This window comes from Syzygium oleosum, unplaced genomic scaffold (genome assembly GCF_021117445.2).
Source record: "Syzygium oleosum isolate NSW1041296 unplaced genomic scaffold, Sole_v2.1 Sole_v2.12, whole genome shotgun sequence".
In the NCBI taxonomy this organism is placed as follows: Eukaryota; Viridiplantae; Streptophyta; class Magnoliopsida; order Myrtales; family Myrtaceae; genus Syzygium; species Syzygium oleosum.
Window position 1 is genome coordinate 811883 of NW_026607496.1, and position 15193 is coordinate 827075.

At 41.6% G+C, this 15193-nt stretch overlaps 2 protein-coding genes across 4 annotated transcripts; both read left to right on the plus strand.

The window, feature by feature from the left end:
- Window positions 1-2820: 2820 nt before the first annotated feature.
- Window positions 2821-11146, plus strand: LOC115677227 (histone-lysine N-methyltransferase ASHH3). Of its 3 annotated transcripts, none has more exons than XM_030600356.2 (14): window positions 2821-3188; window positions 3572-3644; window positions 4116-4245; window positions 5136-5247; window positions 5996-6095; window positions 6613-6691; window positions 7257-7428; window positions 7512-7592; window positions 7712-7886; window positions 9160-9187; window positions 9273-9357; window positions 9548-9596; window positions 9669-9752; window positions 10811-11146. In XM_030600356.2, the coding sequence occupies exons 2-13, from the start codon at window positions 3615-3617 to the stop codon at window positions 9738-9740; spliced, it is 1113 nt and encodes a 370-aa protein (XP_030456216.2). In that variant the 5' UTR covers window positions 2821-3188; window positions 3572-3614; the 3' UTR covers window positions 9741-9752; window positions 10811-11146. The 3 variants fall into 3 exon arrangements, with proteins under 3 accessions (XP_030456216.2, XP_030456218.2, XP_030456219.2); XM_030600358.2 differs by having other exon boundaries at window positions 3572-3632; XM_030600359.2 differs by lacking the exon at window positions 3572-3644.
- Window positions 11147-12154: 1008 nt separating this feature from the next.
- LOC115677067 (probable methylenetetrahydrofolate reductase (NADH)) lies at window positions 12155-14725 on the plus strand. Its single transcript, XM_030600114.2, has 6 exons — window positions 12155-12686; window positions 13120-13180; window positions 13290-13372; window positions 13470-13643; window positions 14023-14196; window positions 14296-14725. The coding sequence occupies exons 1-6, from the start codon at window positions 12258-12260 to the stop codon at window positions 14422-14424; spliced, it is 1050 nt and encodes a 349-aa protein (XP_030455974.2). The 5' UTR covers window positions 12155-12257; the 3' UTR covers window positions 14425-14725.
- The last annotated feature ends 468 nt before the right edge of the window (window positions 14726-15193 follow it).

Sequence of the window (15193 nt, forward strand, 5' to 3'; positions counted from 1 at the left end):
TTGCTGCCTTTGTGACGGAAATTGATCCTGAATGTGTGTTTGTATGTGGATGGTGTGTTTGTAAAGTGGTTGTAGTTGTTGGTTGATTTCTGAATGATTGTTGGGCTGAATATTGAGTGGCCGTGTGCCTTGTGTGTATGGCCGTGAGGTGTGTGGTGTGATTGCGAAATGAGCTCACGTGTCAAGCATGTGTGATTGTGTGGTGTTTGTGTGGCAAGGATGTGCATTTGCGAAGTGAGTGTGAGGCGTGAGATTGTGTGTGGCCGTGTGATACGTGTGAAATGTGTGGAACGAAGGTATGAGAATGTAGGATTGGTTGGAAAAGTGATACCCTGAGGCGTGTTCGTTTACGCAGGGTAAGTTCCGTCCTGAGGCGTGTTCGTTTACGCGAGACGATGCCGTCCCTGACGAGGTGACGATGCCCGGCTCGACGGGGTGACGATGCTTGATGAGGTCAGAAGACCGTTGGCCTGATGCGTTTTACGCGGGCGCGGTAGTGGTGGAAAAGTTGAGAGTGAGCCGAATTTGGTTTGACGCGTGAGGTTTGTGAAAGTCGACGCATGGCGTGAGTTAGTGTGTGAGTGTGGTTTGCCTCGCGTGATATGGTGCTGGATGAGGATGGATATAAATGAATTGGCTGTATTATTGTTTGACATGCAGGGATGTGCATGATGGATCCCAGGTAGGATCGCATGTGATTGTTAGTACGATTGTGTGGATGTTGTTTGTGTGTTGCTTGATTCGGTGTCTGGACTTGTCTGGAATACGTGATAGCCTAGATAAGGGTTAGGTTGTGTACTTATTGAGAAGTGTCTCATGGTAGTATCAACCAAACCATTTTAGATCAACCGCCCGAGCCATGAACCTTCTGTAGCCGCCGCTACCGCGTATTTGGGATTGTTATGCATACTTATCATGATGTGGTAGAATTCCCGATCGAGTTGAGGCCGATTTGGAGTCGTCGGATGAAGCTGTGCCTGATGAGGATTCGGACGAGGATTCCGAAGGGAGTGAGTCAGAGCGGACGCCATCTAGAGGGCGTAGGGATTAGTTGGAGCTAAGGAAGAGTCTGGAAGTGTCCCATTTTGGTGTAGCGTTACCCAGGCTACTAATCTTTTATGATATCGGTGGTTTGCAGTTTAGTAGTTCAATATGTATATTTTGCTTTGTGGTTTCAGAATTGGCGGTTGTGGCATAAGTTTATGTTGTAAATTGATATTGTGCTTAAATTGAGGTATAGTATATAAGTTGAGAGTGGTTTGGCAATTTATTCTCCCTAGCACCCCAGGTAAATTGTGGTTTGGGTGTTTGATGTTTCTGTCGCGATTAAACTCTGATGGGTTCTTTTGGGTCGGCGACGTTTCCTGGGATGTCGCACTAATTCGACCGAAGAGGGATGTCGCGTGCTCGATGGGGTTCGGGGCGTGACAGAAATTGTTTGGAACAACCTGCCACTTTGCACAAGTACCGATATCGTACGGGACATCCTCAACTATATTGAGAAATTAAAGACAATATTATTATGTATATATATATATATATATATATATATATATATATATATGTTTAACCTATAATTTTTAGTAGTTACATACTAGCTCTCTACACACGCATGTTAAACACAATCATGCATGGTACGAAATCGAAAGGGAGATCGTTTCCACATTTTTTATTTGAATTATATTAAGCAAGAAGTATTATTTGTCTCACTTTTAACTTTGCACCATATAATGTCAATTTATTGAGTAACCACCCACTTTCTTTCTAAGCATATCTGCCGTTTTTGTTTCACTTTGCACAAGTACCGGTATCTTATCGGACATCCTCAACCATATTGAGAAGTTAAACACAATATTATTATGCATATATGTATATATATATTTTTTAACCTATAATTTTTAACAGTTACATACTAGCTCTCTACACGCGCGTGCACGATATGATTGTATGCGCGTGTTAGATACGATCATACATGGTGCGAAATCGAAAGCGAGACCGTTTTCACGTTTTCAGTTTGAATCATATTAAGCAAGAAATATTATTTGTCTCACTTTTTATTTTGCATTATATAATGTCAATTATTGAGTAACCACCTGCTTTCTTTTTAAACATAACTACCATTTTCGTCCCACTTTGCACAAGTACCAATATCGTGCCTTGCCGATATTGAGAAATTAAAGACGTTATGATACCGCACATATATATTTAATCTATAATTTCTAGCAGTTACATACAAGCTTTAGACATGCGAGTGCACGATACAGTGCGCGAGTGTAGATATGATCCTCATCGATATTGAGCAATTACAGACGCTATTATTCCGTACACATACATTTAGCCTATAATTCCTAGCAGTTACGTACTAACTCATGACACGCGCGTGCCCGATACAATCGCGCAGGCACGATAGATACGACCGTGCACGATATGAAATCGAATGCGAGGTCGCTCCCGCACTTTTCGATTTAAAATAATTGACAATGCATATATAGGGAAATTTTTTTTTTTTTTTATCTTATCCAAATAAGTTTTCAATAGAGAATTTATGACATCACCTTAAAAGTGGTTTTAGCGCGCACGCGTGCGGGGTGCGCGCGTGAGAAGTAAATTCAACACGCGCGGTAGATTTTGAAAAGTACAAAAGAAAGGGGCAAAGAAAACTGAGAAATCCGCATTCTACCGTTTTCCCATTTCGAGTTTTTATCCTCTCTCCCTTTCCTTCCCTTCCTTTCCCGCTCGCCCCTCTCCGACCCACGAAGCTTCTTCCCCCGCTGCCGCCGCTGCTCCACCGCTGCCCCGCCATCTCCGCCGCCACCGCCACCGCCACCGCCGCCGAGCTCCGGCCGCCGCCGCCGCCGCCCGACCCCGTCGGAGAGGGAGCGGGGCTGTCCCCGCCTCTCCGTCCAGCTCCGTTTCCGGCGTGCTCCTTTCGAGCCTGCGCGGTTCTGGACCGGCGGGATCGAGGGGTTTTCTTCGGCGCCGCCGTCCCCCCGCGAAGCGACGGTTGACGGGGACGACGAGGCCTCCTCGTTCGACGGGAAGCGGCCCCCGTCGAGCACCGGCGTGGTCCGTCCTTCTGTTTTCCCCGTTTCTTCTGGTCCGATCGAGTTGCCCGCTGTCAGTGAATTGTGGGGTTGGTTTGCGGTCCACTCCGGCGGAAGTGACGGAGAACTGCTCCGTGGATTTGGGTGAGTAATATCAAATTGTTGTCTTTCGGGTTCGGCGTTTCTTCCTACTTGTTTGCAAGTCAACGTCGGTTCTTGAGATCCACCGAGATGTCTCTACTCTCGCCTTCTGCTTGTGGATTTATGCGAATTGTTCTCGTTTAGGGCTTTTTGGTGGGGAACTGTCGGAGTGTTTGAATGTCACGGTTTTTTTTCAGTTTGACGTTGCACAGTTTGAATGTTTGATGGTGATTGGTTTTGCCATTTGGGTTCTTTATGATTTGTATGACTTCTTTGACTCTTCCAATTTTCGATCTTGAAGTATTCCAGTAAACCGTTGCATTGCACGAACTTTCTTGTGACGTATCTTTCGGACTTAGCATTTGCTTTTGCTCCTATTTGTGCAGAGCATTGTCGTTGGGAAGTCTGGTGCTGAGGCTATTTGAGTCAATGCCCGTCTCTAAGAAGGTTTTTCAGAAGGTTTTGCATTTTTTGTACCCATCCTTATCGGTGCATGTTGGTTCTAGGCATGCATAGATTTTTTTGCTATGTTGTGAGGAGAGATCTCGAATATCTGGAATTTATTGACGGTTTGATACGAAATGAAGTGCAATGACATAAGAGGGTTTACATAGCTGACCCCACTTAGCAGGATAAGGATTGTTTATCGTCAATGTCCTTGTGACAGCAGTGAAAAATTATTCCTTGGCAGGGTATATCCTCTGTAAAATATGATGCATCTATTTTATCCTTAATGGACGTCGCACTTTCTAGATCTTCATGCTTGCAATTTTTTTCCTGATGTATATTTAAGGACAGTGACCACAGACCATCTTTTGGTGATTTTTTATGCCCAAATGAAAGGAAGGTCTGTTGGTCTGTTTCTCTTTAAGCTCTGATTTGATGTTACTATTGAAATGTATTTGATAGTACTATTTTCTCTTGCATTAGAATTCGGAATGTAGCCAGATTGGGCAAGTGTTTAACACGTTGATCAAGCAGATGGGAACTCCAGCAGAGTTTGAACTTCCAGAATGGTTCACTAAGGGGAAGCCCGCACCATACAGTTTTATAAGGCGCAGTATCCGCTAGTGAAATGCAGTTATTGCTATGTTAATTTGCACATTTCATGTCTAAATGATGCTATGTACTGTTCGCGGTATTAATTCTAATAATTAAATTGCGTTCAGAAGGGTATGAGGTGGGTACCAATTACTTACAAAATGAGCAATATGAAATTAGAGTGACTTGCAACATTGGCTGCTACCTAACTGTTCGTGATGCTTCTGACAGCGGACTATTTCTTTACAAAATAAGCAGAGCATCACGTGAGTTTAACAGCCGATGAAGGACAAATATGGTCTTCTCTTTGGTTGTTGACCTTGCTCAAATCAAAGCTCTTCTACTACTGATGCTGTGGTGACTTAAATGATTCTGTAGTCTAAGCAAAACTGAAAGTTAAATTCCATAACTTCTTACTTCCAGGAAGCATACAAAAAGGTTGTTTGAATTTTGGAGTTCATTTTTAAAATGTTTCATGTTAATTTTTATCACCTCCTAACTTTGTAGTAGATGGGTCACTTTAGTTTTAAAAGGAAAAGACTACTGCATCTTTATCAAGACTAATTAAGGAATTCAATTTTTGGTGTCTGTTGGGAGTCATGCCGCATGGGAGGATAGGAACAGCAAATAGCTCTCTTTTGTCATCTTGGACTGTACTTCCTGCCCAAATCATATTCTATGATGGGAAATACAATTTAGTTTACTTGGTTGTGGTTCAACTCACCTCCTTCCCTCCCCCTTGTCCACCAATTTCATGGCTGAAACTCATTACTCCCTCGGTTTCCCTCCTTTCCATCTTACTTATTATATTCAGTTGCTCCGCATGGACTTTATTTTGCTGGATTATTCTGCGTGAACTTCCCTTTGGAGTCTCCTGGACATTGTGCTTTGTTAACTTCACTATGGAAGACATATATCTCACAAAGAGGATGAAGAGGCGTCTTGACGATGATGGCATATTTTGCTCTTGCAGCCCATCACCTGGTTCTTCTGTTGTGTGCAATAAAGATTGCCATTGTGGGTAAGAATTCACCCTTCTCTCTGACTTGGGTGCAGTTAAAGCCTTTACTATAGTTGTGATGCTTCTAACTAGTTAAATTTATGTAAGCATGTGGTATGTCAAGTCTCATTTTTATTTGTTGCCAGTGCATGTTGACAAATTAATGAGCTACTGATACTTATTTTGACTGTCAAGGTTGATTTATTAAGCAGCTAATCTTGTGGCGATGACATGTTGCAATTATGTGGTACTCTTAGGTGGACAACAAATATGATGGTTTATTCCATACAAGTTTCATCTTTGGGTTCTCTAATACATCCTTCGGTGTCTATAACCATGAAATGACTTGAAATAATGCAGAGAATTGGCTTGACTAGTTCATCCTCTGGCTTACCGCAAGAGTTAGATGAGAATCTGTGATTTTGAATTGGTTATGCTCGTGCAGAATATTGTTTCTTACAATTGGGTGAAGGTGTGCCTGGACTTGACATCGAGCCTCTTTTTCTATTTTTGGTAATGCCCTCTAAAATGTGGAGAGGTGCAATAGCCTTCCTATCCTATATCTAAGGATCATGATCCTTAACCAACCTGACCTGGGTTACAACTGCCAAGTTTGCTAATGATTATTTGTATCATCCATTTATAGTCGGCTACCTTTAAGAACAATAGGTGTCTTTGGGCAGTATATGGCTAATGATCATCTGCAAACCATAAATTGTTTACTCAATGTGAATTTATGAATTAAAGGTGAATGCTTTTCTGTATACAGGATGCTGCTCTCTAGCTGCTCCTCAGGATGCAAATGTGGAAGTTCATGCATTAATAAACCATTTCAGAGTCGGCCGATGAAGAAAATGAAACTTGTGCAGGTATGCCTGGTATGCCAGGTGATTATAGGAGCATGGAAGATGATCTTATAGTTGCCAACAGGAAATTTACCAATGCTATTAAGTTATTGAACTCATTTAGAAGGCAACCGGATATGTTCAACTCTGCTATTTTCCACGACCTAATTCTTGCAGTGGATTGGTATAGCTCGAGGATAAAAGTGGGCCCATGTTTGGGATTAAGAATTTTGACATGGACTATATTGTGTACTTTATTTAGACATAACTCAGCAGACAGGTATAATTACCAGTTTGCTTAATGTTGAAAATGAATATTGTTTTACTGCAGGTTATTAAATCTGTTGTTATATCTGCTCTTCTGCATGACGTCAAAAATGTTTTCTTTTTTTTTAATTTTCCATCTTGATTGTTTTAACAGCTCCATTAACTCAACCTAGCGGAACTGCTTGGTCATATGTTCTATTTTCTAACCTGCATCTACTATGCTTTCTTCATAAGCTATGTGATAATGCTAAAATTAAGTTATGCATGGGTGTAGACTGAAAAATGCGGTTCCGGAATAGTAGCTGATGAAGATATCAAGCAAGGGGAGTTTGTCATTGAATATGTTGGAGAAGGTAAGGTTTTGGAGTTGCTGCTGAAGGTTGTATGTTCTTTGGAAACTAAAAGTTGTAAAGACTCTATTTGGACTTTTTGTTCCTTTTGGTTATTATTTTATGCCAAAACTGTTTCTCTACAGCTTGCCTGCTTCCAAGAATATAGAAATGATAATTTTAGTTATTCCAACTTTTGATTTTTGAGGAAACAAAAAGTAAAAATATGGCTTTACCAAAAAAAAAAAAGTAAAAATATGGCATACCATAGATATCAATTGTTAGTCTGAACTAGCAATATAAGAAGAAAGTTGATTGTTTTCACTCTAAAAACTATATTTAAAGTACAATATCTTAGTGTACTTTTGTATGTGAAAGCTGCTGCGGAAGATTTTTATGTTTTATCTTCAGAAGCAAAGTTTTAAGAACAACTTCTCAAGAGCTCTGCCAGATAAGTTGTAACTTTTGGCTATCATCTGTTTATTTTACCAACTCAGAGTGTCTTCTTGGGTATGCCTTTTGAACTGACCTCTTTAAATAAACCAATTGCTTAAAAGATTAAGCAGCATGTTGATCTTCTTTGATGCAGTCATTGATGACAAAACTTGTGAAGAAAGGCTTTGGAGTATGAAACATCGGGGTGAAACAAATTTCTACCTGTGTGAAATAAATCGAGATATGGTAATCGATGCGACATACAAGGGAAACAAGTCGAGATATATCAACCATAGTTGTTGTCCCAATACTGAGATGCAGAAATGGTTTTCCACTCATTCTTTTTCCTTGCTTGGATTCCAGTTTGCTCATAAGAAAATATGGTCCATGCTAAACTTTTTCTTTACAGGATAATTGATGGTGAGACAAGAATTGGTATTTTTGCAACTCGCGACATCAAAAAGGGCGAGCATCTTACCTATGATTATCAGTATGAACACTTGCACTCTGCTTTGGTGTCATATTAGGAACTTCCTGTTTTTCTGTGCTATTTTGTACGAATGCTCTTAATTTTCTTAGATTCTTGTAGCATTCTAATATGTCTAGCAGGTTTGTTCAGTTTGGTGCAGATCAAGATTGTCACTGTGGCGCTGTAGGTTGTAGGAGAAAACTTGGTGTCAAGCCTAGCAAGCCTAAGATGTGTTCAGAAGCAGCGTTGAAGTTAGTAGCATGCCAGGTTGCAGTGTCCTCTCCCAAATTGGAAGGAGTCGTATCCAGAAATGATGTATGTACATGCCACTCATTGGTGATATATTCTTGTAGCACTTTGCGCATTCTCCTGGTTTATGAGGGCTTAAGTTTGAGATTTTGTGAAATTGTATGTGGGGAATTCAAAGTTCAGGGAAGAGGAACATATTGTAGGTGCCCCTTTGAAATATGGATATATGGACCATAACAAGAAAAAGGAGGTTGTCTTAGTTGCATGGAAATAGATTGTCTTTGACCAAATGATGACAACGGACATGGAAATTGTGAAAATAGATGAAAAATGTCAAAGCTGAACCTCAAGAATACGACTGCAAAAGGGAAACATGAAAGAGTTAGCAAGATAGGGAGAACGTAGACAAGCTTATGATGCAAATGGTATTAATATGTTTATATTTGTTGAGTGATGAGAAGCTCACTGTTGGTCACAGATGAGATCAGGAGAAGGTTAAAAGAGAAGAGGGAGATGGGTAGGAGAACTCTACCTGTTGCTTTGTAATAAGTGTCTCGATCCGTTATTAGGGGTTTAATCAGGTGGATTTTGTCTGCATCTTGGTCTTTCCCCATGAACATGGCCTGGGCTGAAATAAAATTTAAAGGAAGATTTGAGCTATCCGGCTATAAGCAAAGACACAACTGCTGTTTCTGAAGAGTGGTTCTCTTTGCAAAGTATATCCTACCCTGAGTTTACTTAGATAGTTTGAACTTCTAGTGAATAATTGAATCTGTCTTGGAGGATAAAGCATATATATGCGAGAACGGTCATGAACAATAGTGGTTTGTAACTTAGTGTAATTTAAGATCAGATGGTAAAATAGGATGTCTTTGGATATCTTGCTGATTGGGTCCAAAATCTGTATTGAGATGTCAAACTCGAGAACGACATTTCTGATGTTCTCCTGCTTCTATGTTCTGCTTTAAAAGTTCTTCTGTAGAGTGTAGATACAGTAGGGAAGAAGATGGACAATGTAAATTTTTTGTCCTCCTGCTGCATAGTTCTCACTTTGGCCTTTGGCAGTCTTTCAATTGGTTGTTAAAAAATAGAAGAGTTTGACTTTTTTTGTGCATCTGATTTATATTTCTCCATCCATATTATCTTAGTATCTGTCTATTCACGTTGTTTTATTGATAAAATAGCTTTGGCATCTTATTTTATTCTCTTTTCTGGAGTTGTATCTCTTGAACTTCTCTCCAAATACGTCTTTTCACCTTTTGTTGTTGATTATATTGTGTACATTACATTTTGCACTAGATTAGACCGTAGACTGACTGCGTATTATTGATTTTGGAAGGTTTATCAGAATGGATGTCTGCGTGCAGGTGTGCTAACTTTTCTCTATATATTTTTGTATGATCTTTCAAATCGCCATCATCCATTTTCACAAGTTGATTTTCTTTCTATTAGAAAATTCACGGTACATTCGCTGTCAACGATCTCCTCACAGTTGCGTAGGTGAACTTGTCAGAATTACTCGTCCAATGAATGAGAGGTTGGTTAGTCTTTCCTTGATCCAGTTTTACTCAATCCGTTCTTTTTTAATTGATTTATTCTCTTTTTATTTCCCTTGTCTGCAATGACAAAGAGGTGAAATTTCAAAGTGTAATATATGACAGCCTGGTGAGGTTTATTCGTTTTCTACTGTGTTTCCTCATGTAAATTTTGTCTGATTTGATCTCCAGGACTTTTGGGATTATCAGACGCTTTGATAACTTCTCCAGGAAACATTCTGTAAGATTAAGTCCCTTTTAGTATGATGAAATTTAAGGCATTATCTCATATGAAACCACTTGGTTGCTACAGATAATGTTTGAAGATGGTGCTGTTGAATTTCTTGATATGTCTAAAGAAGATTGGGAATTTGTGACTTTGTAACCATATTTGTCGGTAAGCATTCTACTCAGCCCTATTACTATTATGCTATCTGTATTTCTGGGTATACAATTTTTTATGGCATGTAATCGGTATTTCCTGGCCTTAATTTTTCCAAGTGCATGCTTCCCATGTTAAGTAATCTCTAGAATAAGGAACTGATAATGTATGGGAAGCAGATTCTTCATGATTGATAAATATCTTTGTGGCACTGAAGTTAAACAATACGTTTGAGATGACAAAATGAAAAAGCCTCTGGCATTTTAACCCACAAAAAGGATGCTGATGCAGCTGCAGAGATCTTTTGTCTGAAAATGGTTCATAATTCTGCGATGAGATTCTGCTTTATTGCTAATGCTAGTTTTTGGATGCAGAATGTCTTGGTTGCTGAGATGTCGTTTAATTGATTATATAATGTGTTGCTTGGGCTTGTCGCTCACCCCTACTGTACGGTAGCATTGTCAACGCTGCACTAGTGTTGTTAGGGGATTTGGGTCCACTAAAAAAACCACTAGAGCTCGTATGTTGTTGAGCAGGCCAAATATTGGTCCATGGGGTTAATATTCTTAGTCAGTGTGAACTTCTGCAAGGGAGAAGCTAGAAAGAAATTTGTCGTCTTTGGTAGAAGCAGTGAAACAACCTCCATTTCAATTAAATTTATGACTCATAGGTCCGTTACCTCTATCTTCACGTGTAGATTACTATATGTCTATAGTGTTCATAGACTATCCATGAACTATGCTATATTTGACATACAACGTGCACCGTAATTTATATCTGAAGCAATCTATTCTTCCATTCTAAAGAGGTAGTTTAACTTGCTTCGAAATGCTTCCGTGTCTGACTGTCTCTGGCATTAATGTATGGAGGAAGTTCCTTTCTCTTGTTCTTATGATGCTCCTCTTTCTAATAGTCGGTTAATTGTACGAGTAAATGCACAACTGTTGCTTTTTGTGTTTCCTCATAATGCTTAAAGTTCGTCCTGCACATGCCTGTTGCTGATTGGACCATGCTGTTCTTCCGGCGGCCGCTTGCTGCTGCTGATGGGCTAACCTTTTTGAGCTGAATTTCAGGTTGTGGACCGGTCGAGGTCGACGATGCTCAAAACCAACTCCTCATGCTACCTGTAATAAGGGTGTGGATCAATCGTTCTGGCAGGAAACACAAGAAATGCGTCCAAGATAAAAATCACATCCGTTTCTCCCTATCTCTCTCTGGCGGATCATTCGCAAGAAATGTTGTTGTATCAGTTGTGTAACAATTCAAATTACTTTGGTTATCATTGCTAACTTTCGATTCCGGCAAACATGGTTTCTGATTCGATCGAGCCGGTATGTGACATTAGCTGAGAGAACAATAATGGATCAGAAAGTTGTTTCCTTGCTGTGATGCATCTGCAATTTTATTCCTCTCCGGGCTGACCTTTTCCCATTGAGTTGAACACGAAGCCTCATTGCCTGTTTGACTCAGTCGCACATTGCCAGTTTGACCCGGTCGCACATGGCGCTGATTCTCTCTTGCAGCCTCTTTCTCTGTCTCTCTCGAAGGGGGAAGGTGGGTTGGTGTTCCAACAACCCCGGAGCACAATTCTCAAATCTTCTTGGGGGTGGGTAGCGGGGGAAGAAATCATGGCCGTGCCGGTTCCACGTGAGCTCGCACCGCGTGAACCTCTGGATGAGGTGAGACATGTCCGATCGGACCGTAGGCGCGAGCCATGCTCGCGTGATTCAGATGCACCGTATACTTTCTCAAATGTTGGGGGGAGACCGTGGATCTCGTGGAGTTACAATATTTGTAGAGTTCTTTGTTCCTTTTAACCATGGCTCGTGACCAACTTTACAGCTAACATGTGGTTGGTGGTGGCGACGTTGTCAGAGACTGCCTCGCACATGATAAGCGTGCACATTGTATCTTATTTGGCCCATTTGGTTTTTACTTTTTACTCGCTGAGGCCAAAATTAATTGGCAGGATTTTTTGAATTTTAAAATTTTCAAAATGATAATATTTTTTTTTTCTTTCAACTTTTCCTCCCATCAAATCTTCAAAATTTCGGAAACGGGCCTGACCAATTTTCCACCTCGGGCGATGCGGCGACTCCCCGGATCTGACTGCCGGCATCGGACGGGGGTCGTGCCTCCGGCTATGGTTGCCGGTGCTAGATTTGGCTTGCCGGCGAGCTCAGCTCTTCCACACGTTCAGCGGTGAAGGTTTCGAGTTTGTTTTTTATTTTTCATAAATAGCAAAAGTTGTTGTGATTTTTCCAAGCATCAAAATTTACTTCCTTAATGGACTTACTGCTCCACACGTTTTCCTATTGTTCTTTTCTTCGCGTTGTCGCCACGCCGTCGCACGTCGTGCAACTGCACCATGTGCCTGTGCATTTTTGAGCAGTATAAGAATGCATAGGACATTGCTCCCATCGTTCACATTCCTCCATCTCTCCGTCTCCCTCTCCGGCTCTCCCCGTGTCGGTGGCGCGTGATCTCCACGTCCATTACTCGCATTGAGGGTGGGGGAAGATGAAGGTGATAGAGAAGATCAGCGAGGCCTTCGCGGCGCCCGACGGCGGCGAGCGGAAGAAGGGGGAGGTGGTGTTCTCGTTCGAGTTCTTCACGCCGAGGAAGAAGGCCGAGGTCGACGGCCTGCTGGGCATCATCGGCCGCCTGGTGGCCCACGGGCCGGCGTTCTGCGACCTCACGTGGCGGTCCGGCAGCTTGGCCACCGACGACCTCACCCTGGACGTGGTGGGGAAGATGCAGAACGTGGTCCGCGTGGAGACCATGATGCACCTCACCTGCACCAACATGCCCGTCCCGAGGATCGACCGCGCGCTCGAGAGGATCAAGTCCGACGGCGTCCAGAACGTGCTGGCCCTCCGCGGCGACCCGCCGACCGGCCAGGACAAGTTCGTCCCGGTCCCGGACGGCTTCGCCAGCGGGCTTGACTTGGTAATTAAGGGCTGACAATGCATGTCCACATGTCGAGTTGGGATTATTGAATACGTTTGACTCTTGCCATTGCAAAACTGATGGCATTTCCACCGAACGTGCTCAAAGTCTGATTCGTTGTGAATTCGTCTCAATGATTGACGGCTTCATTTACACATGCAACGCCCTAACATTTGGAACTTAGAAAAGAGAAATGCTATCCGTTTATCTGTCATTCCCAAGTATGGCCCTTGACTTGTGCTGGAAGCTCCAAATCATATGGAACATTATATGCTTTTGATACCTTGCTTTGTATGTGGTTTTGTATTGCTCTTTGAAAAATTGGTTTAGAAACCCTGACAAACCGGATTGGCTGCGGTAGCCGCCCTTGTATTATGTTGCTGTTTATTCCTGCTACTTATTTTGTTCTGGATCTGCTTGGTTATAAATGCAGGTGAAACACATCAGAGCCAAATATGGGGATTACTTTGGCATAACTGTTGCTGGCTATCCAGGTTAGTCAATCTGCTCTACCCAGTTGTTACCTTTAAAGCTTGCATATTTCCCTTTGTTTCATTAGTTGTGACCATGATATCATAATACACTGTTGTTTAATGTGATCAGAGGGCCATCCTGATGTCATAGGAAGCAATGGCGTGGCCTCTGATGAGGCTTACCAGAATGAGCTCGCCTACTTGAAGCGAAAGGTTCGGTTTCTTCAGTGAATGTTACTGTTGTACGCATCACATTTGGTGCCGATTTGTGCATACGGTTTTTTCATGTTTCCCCCGGTTCTTTTTGAAGGTGGATGCTGGAGCGGACCTCATAATCACTCAACTGTTTTTCGACACCGATATTTTCCTCAAGTTTGTGAACGACTGTCGCCAAGTCGGAATAACTTGTCCCATTGTTCCCGGCATCATGCCGATTGCCACCTATAAGGGCTTTGTGCGCATGACCAGTATATGCAAGACAAAGGTTACAGTCACCTTCTTCTTTATGTTTTTGTGATATATCTGCTCTTCTAGTGCTTTCAGTTATTGCTCGTGTTTACATGGTTTCAGGCAATTGGTACCCTGCATAGGAATTGTAATATTTCAAACGAATGGACATGGACATTTTAGCAGCTTCTTCCCATATAAGCATGCTTAAATCATATTCTTTCTCAGGCTATGGCTGAGGAAAAGTGATGTTGACTAGTGTGACTTAAAGATGATAATCAAGTTATATGATGCACGAAAACAGGACGCTCGACTCCTAAGTTGGGGAGGAGGGTTAATGATGCTATGCGGAATCAGTTAATTTGTTGATTCTGCTAGTTTTGTGATCACTAAATGTTTCAGTAAAAATGTTGCAGGTACCAGCTGAAGTCGCCGCTGCTTTGGAACCGATAAAGCATAATGATGAAGCTGTTAGGAACTATGGAATTCACCTTGGAACAGAAATGTGCAGGAAGATTTTGGCTAGTGGAATCAAGGGTCTACATCTTTACACCTTCAACAAGGAAGTGTCGGCTTTGGCGATACTAATGGTTGTTCCTAATTCCCTTCGCTTGTTTAGAGATTTTGACATTGACAGTCCAGTAAGTTTTGTGGCTTTTATACTAACTTGCACTTCATATTTCAATCAGAATCTTGGCTTGATTGAAGAGGTCAGAGTTTCAAGCTCTCTTCCCCAGAGACATCCTGCAAGAGTCCTTCCTATTGAGGAAGATCAACACCCGAATTCTAGTACTATGGAGGCCGAAAAACAGTTTTAGCATCAGTCCATTGGTAGACAGGGTGTGGTTCTTCGATGCAACTAATTATTGGCGTCTCATTATAGGGCAAGTTGTCCAAAGTGCTAACATTTCAAGGACCACAGTATGGGACCAATGCCCTCTCAAATCGGGTGTTCGAGGAGCAACTAGGACTGGAGAGGGTCTCGTTCCAATTCAGGTCATTGTATCATTAATGTACTTAAAAAGAAATATCAAGTTATAGAGGAAGTTTACATTCATTTACGAGTAGAGATATGTATATTTCATGTGATGATTAACCTAATGTGGAAAACTTTCCCAAGATTCTCTGTTGCACCAAATTTCTGTTGACAAGAGATATTTATCATCGTCGTGATTCGTGAATCTCTTAGCATGGTAAACTTTCTTTTGGAAAACGAAATATCGAAATCTCTGTTCGGTGAGGTTACGATAGGAATAGCATTATTATTTTGTTCAAGAGTGTGATTATATTAATGACGTACAAATGCATGGCATTGTCTTGTTGAATCTCAATTCCATGAACTTCGTCTCTGATTTTGTCGATGACTCCGGAAATCACCATGTCTGCAGTGCACACCCAACAAGTTTTCCAATATGATTGGACACAAAGCCCTATATATAACTGTTGACCAGTGGCAATCTGATTTCTTCAAGCCTAATCAGTTGAATCCCACTCTGTCTCGGTCTCTCTCTTTCTCTCGTACTACTTATATTTTTGTTGGAGTAAAAACATCGGTCAGCCAAAAAACCGGAGGTTTGGTGTACTGGG

Bases quoted from the DNA above. Each gene is read 5' to 3' on its own strand.
- LOC115677227 (XM_030600356.2), top strand. From the start codon at position 3,615: ATGCCCGTCTCTAAGAAGGTTTTTCAGAAG. The intron at 3,645-4,115 runs GTTTTGCATTTT...CTCTTGCATTAG, and splicing joins CTAAGAAGGTTTTTCAGAAG to AATTCGGAATGTAGCCAGAT. The intron at 7,887-9,159 runs GTATGTACATGC...TGATTTTGGAAG, and splicing joins GAGTCGTATCCAGAAATGAT to GTTTATCAGAATGGATGTCT.
- LOC115677067 (XM_030600114.2), top strand. From the start codon at position 12,258: ATGAAGGTGATAGAGAAGATCAGCGAGGCCTTCGCGGCGCCCGACGGC. The intron at 13,644-14,022 runs GTTACAGTCACC...AAAATGTTGCAG, and splicing joins CCAGTATATGCAAGACAAAG to GTACCAGCTGAAGTCGCCGC. The intron at 14,197-14,295 runs GTTGTTCCTAAT...TATTTCAATCAG, and splicing joins CGGCTTTGGCGATACTAATG to AATCTTGGCTTGATTGAAGA.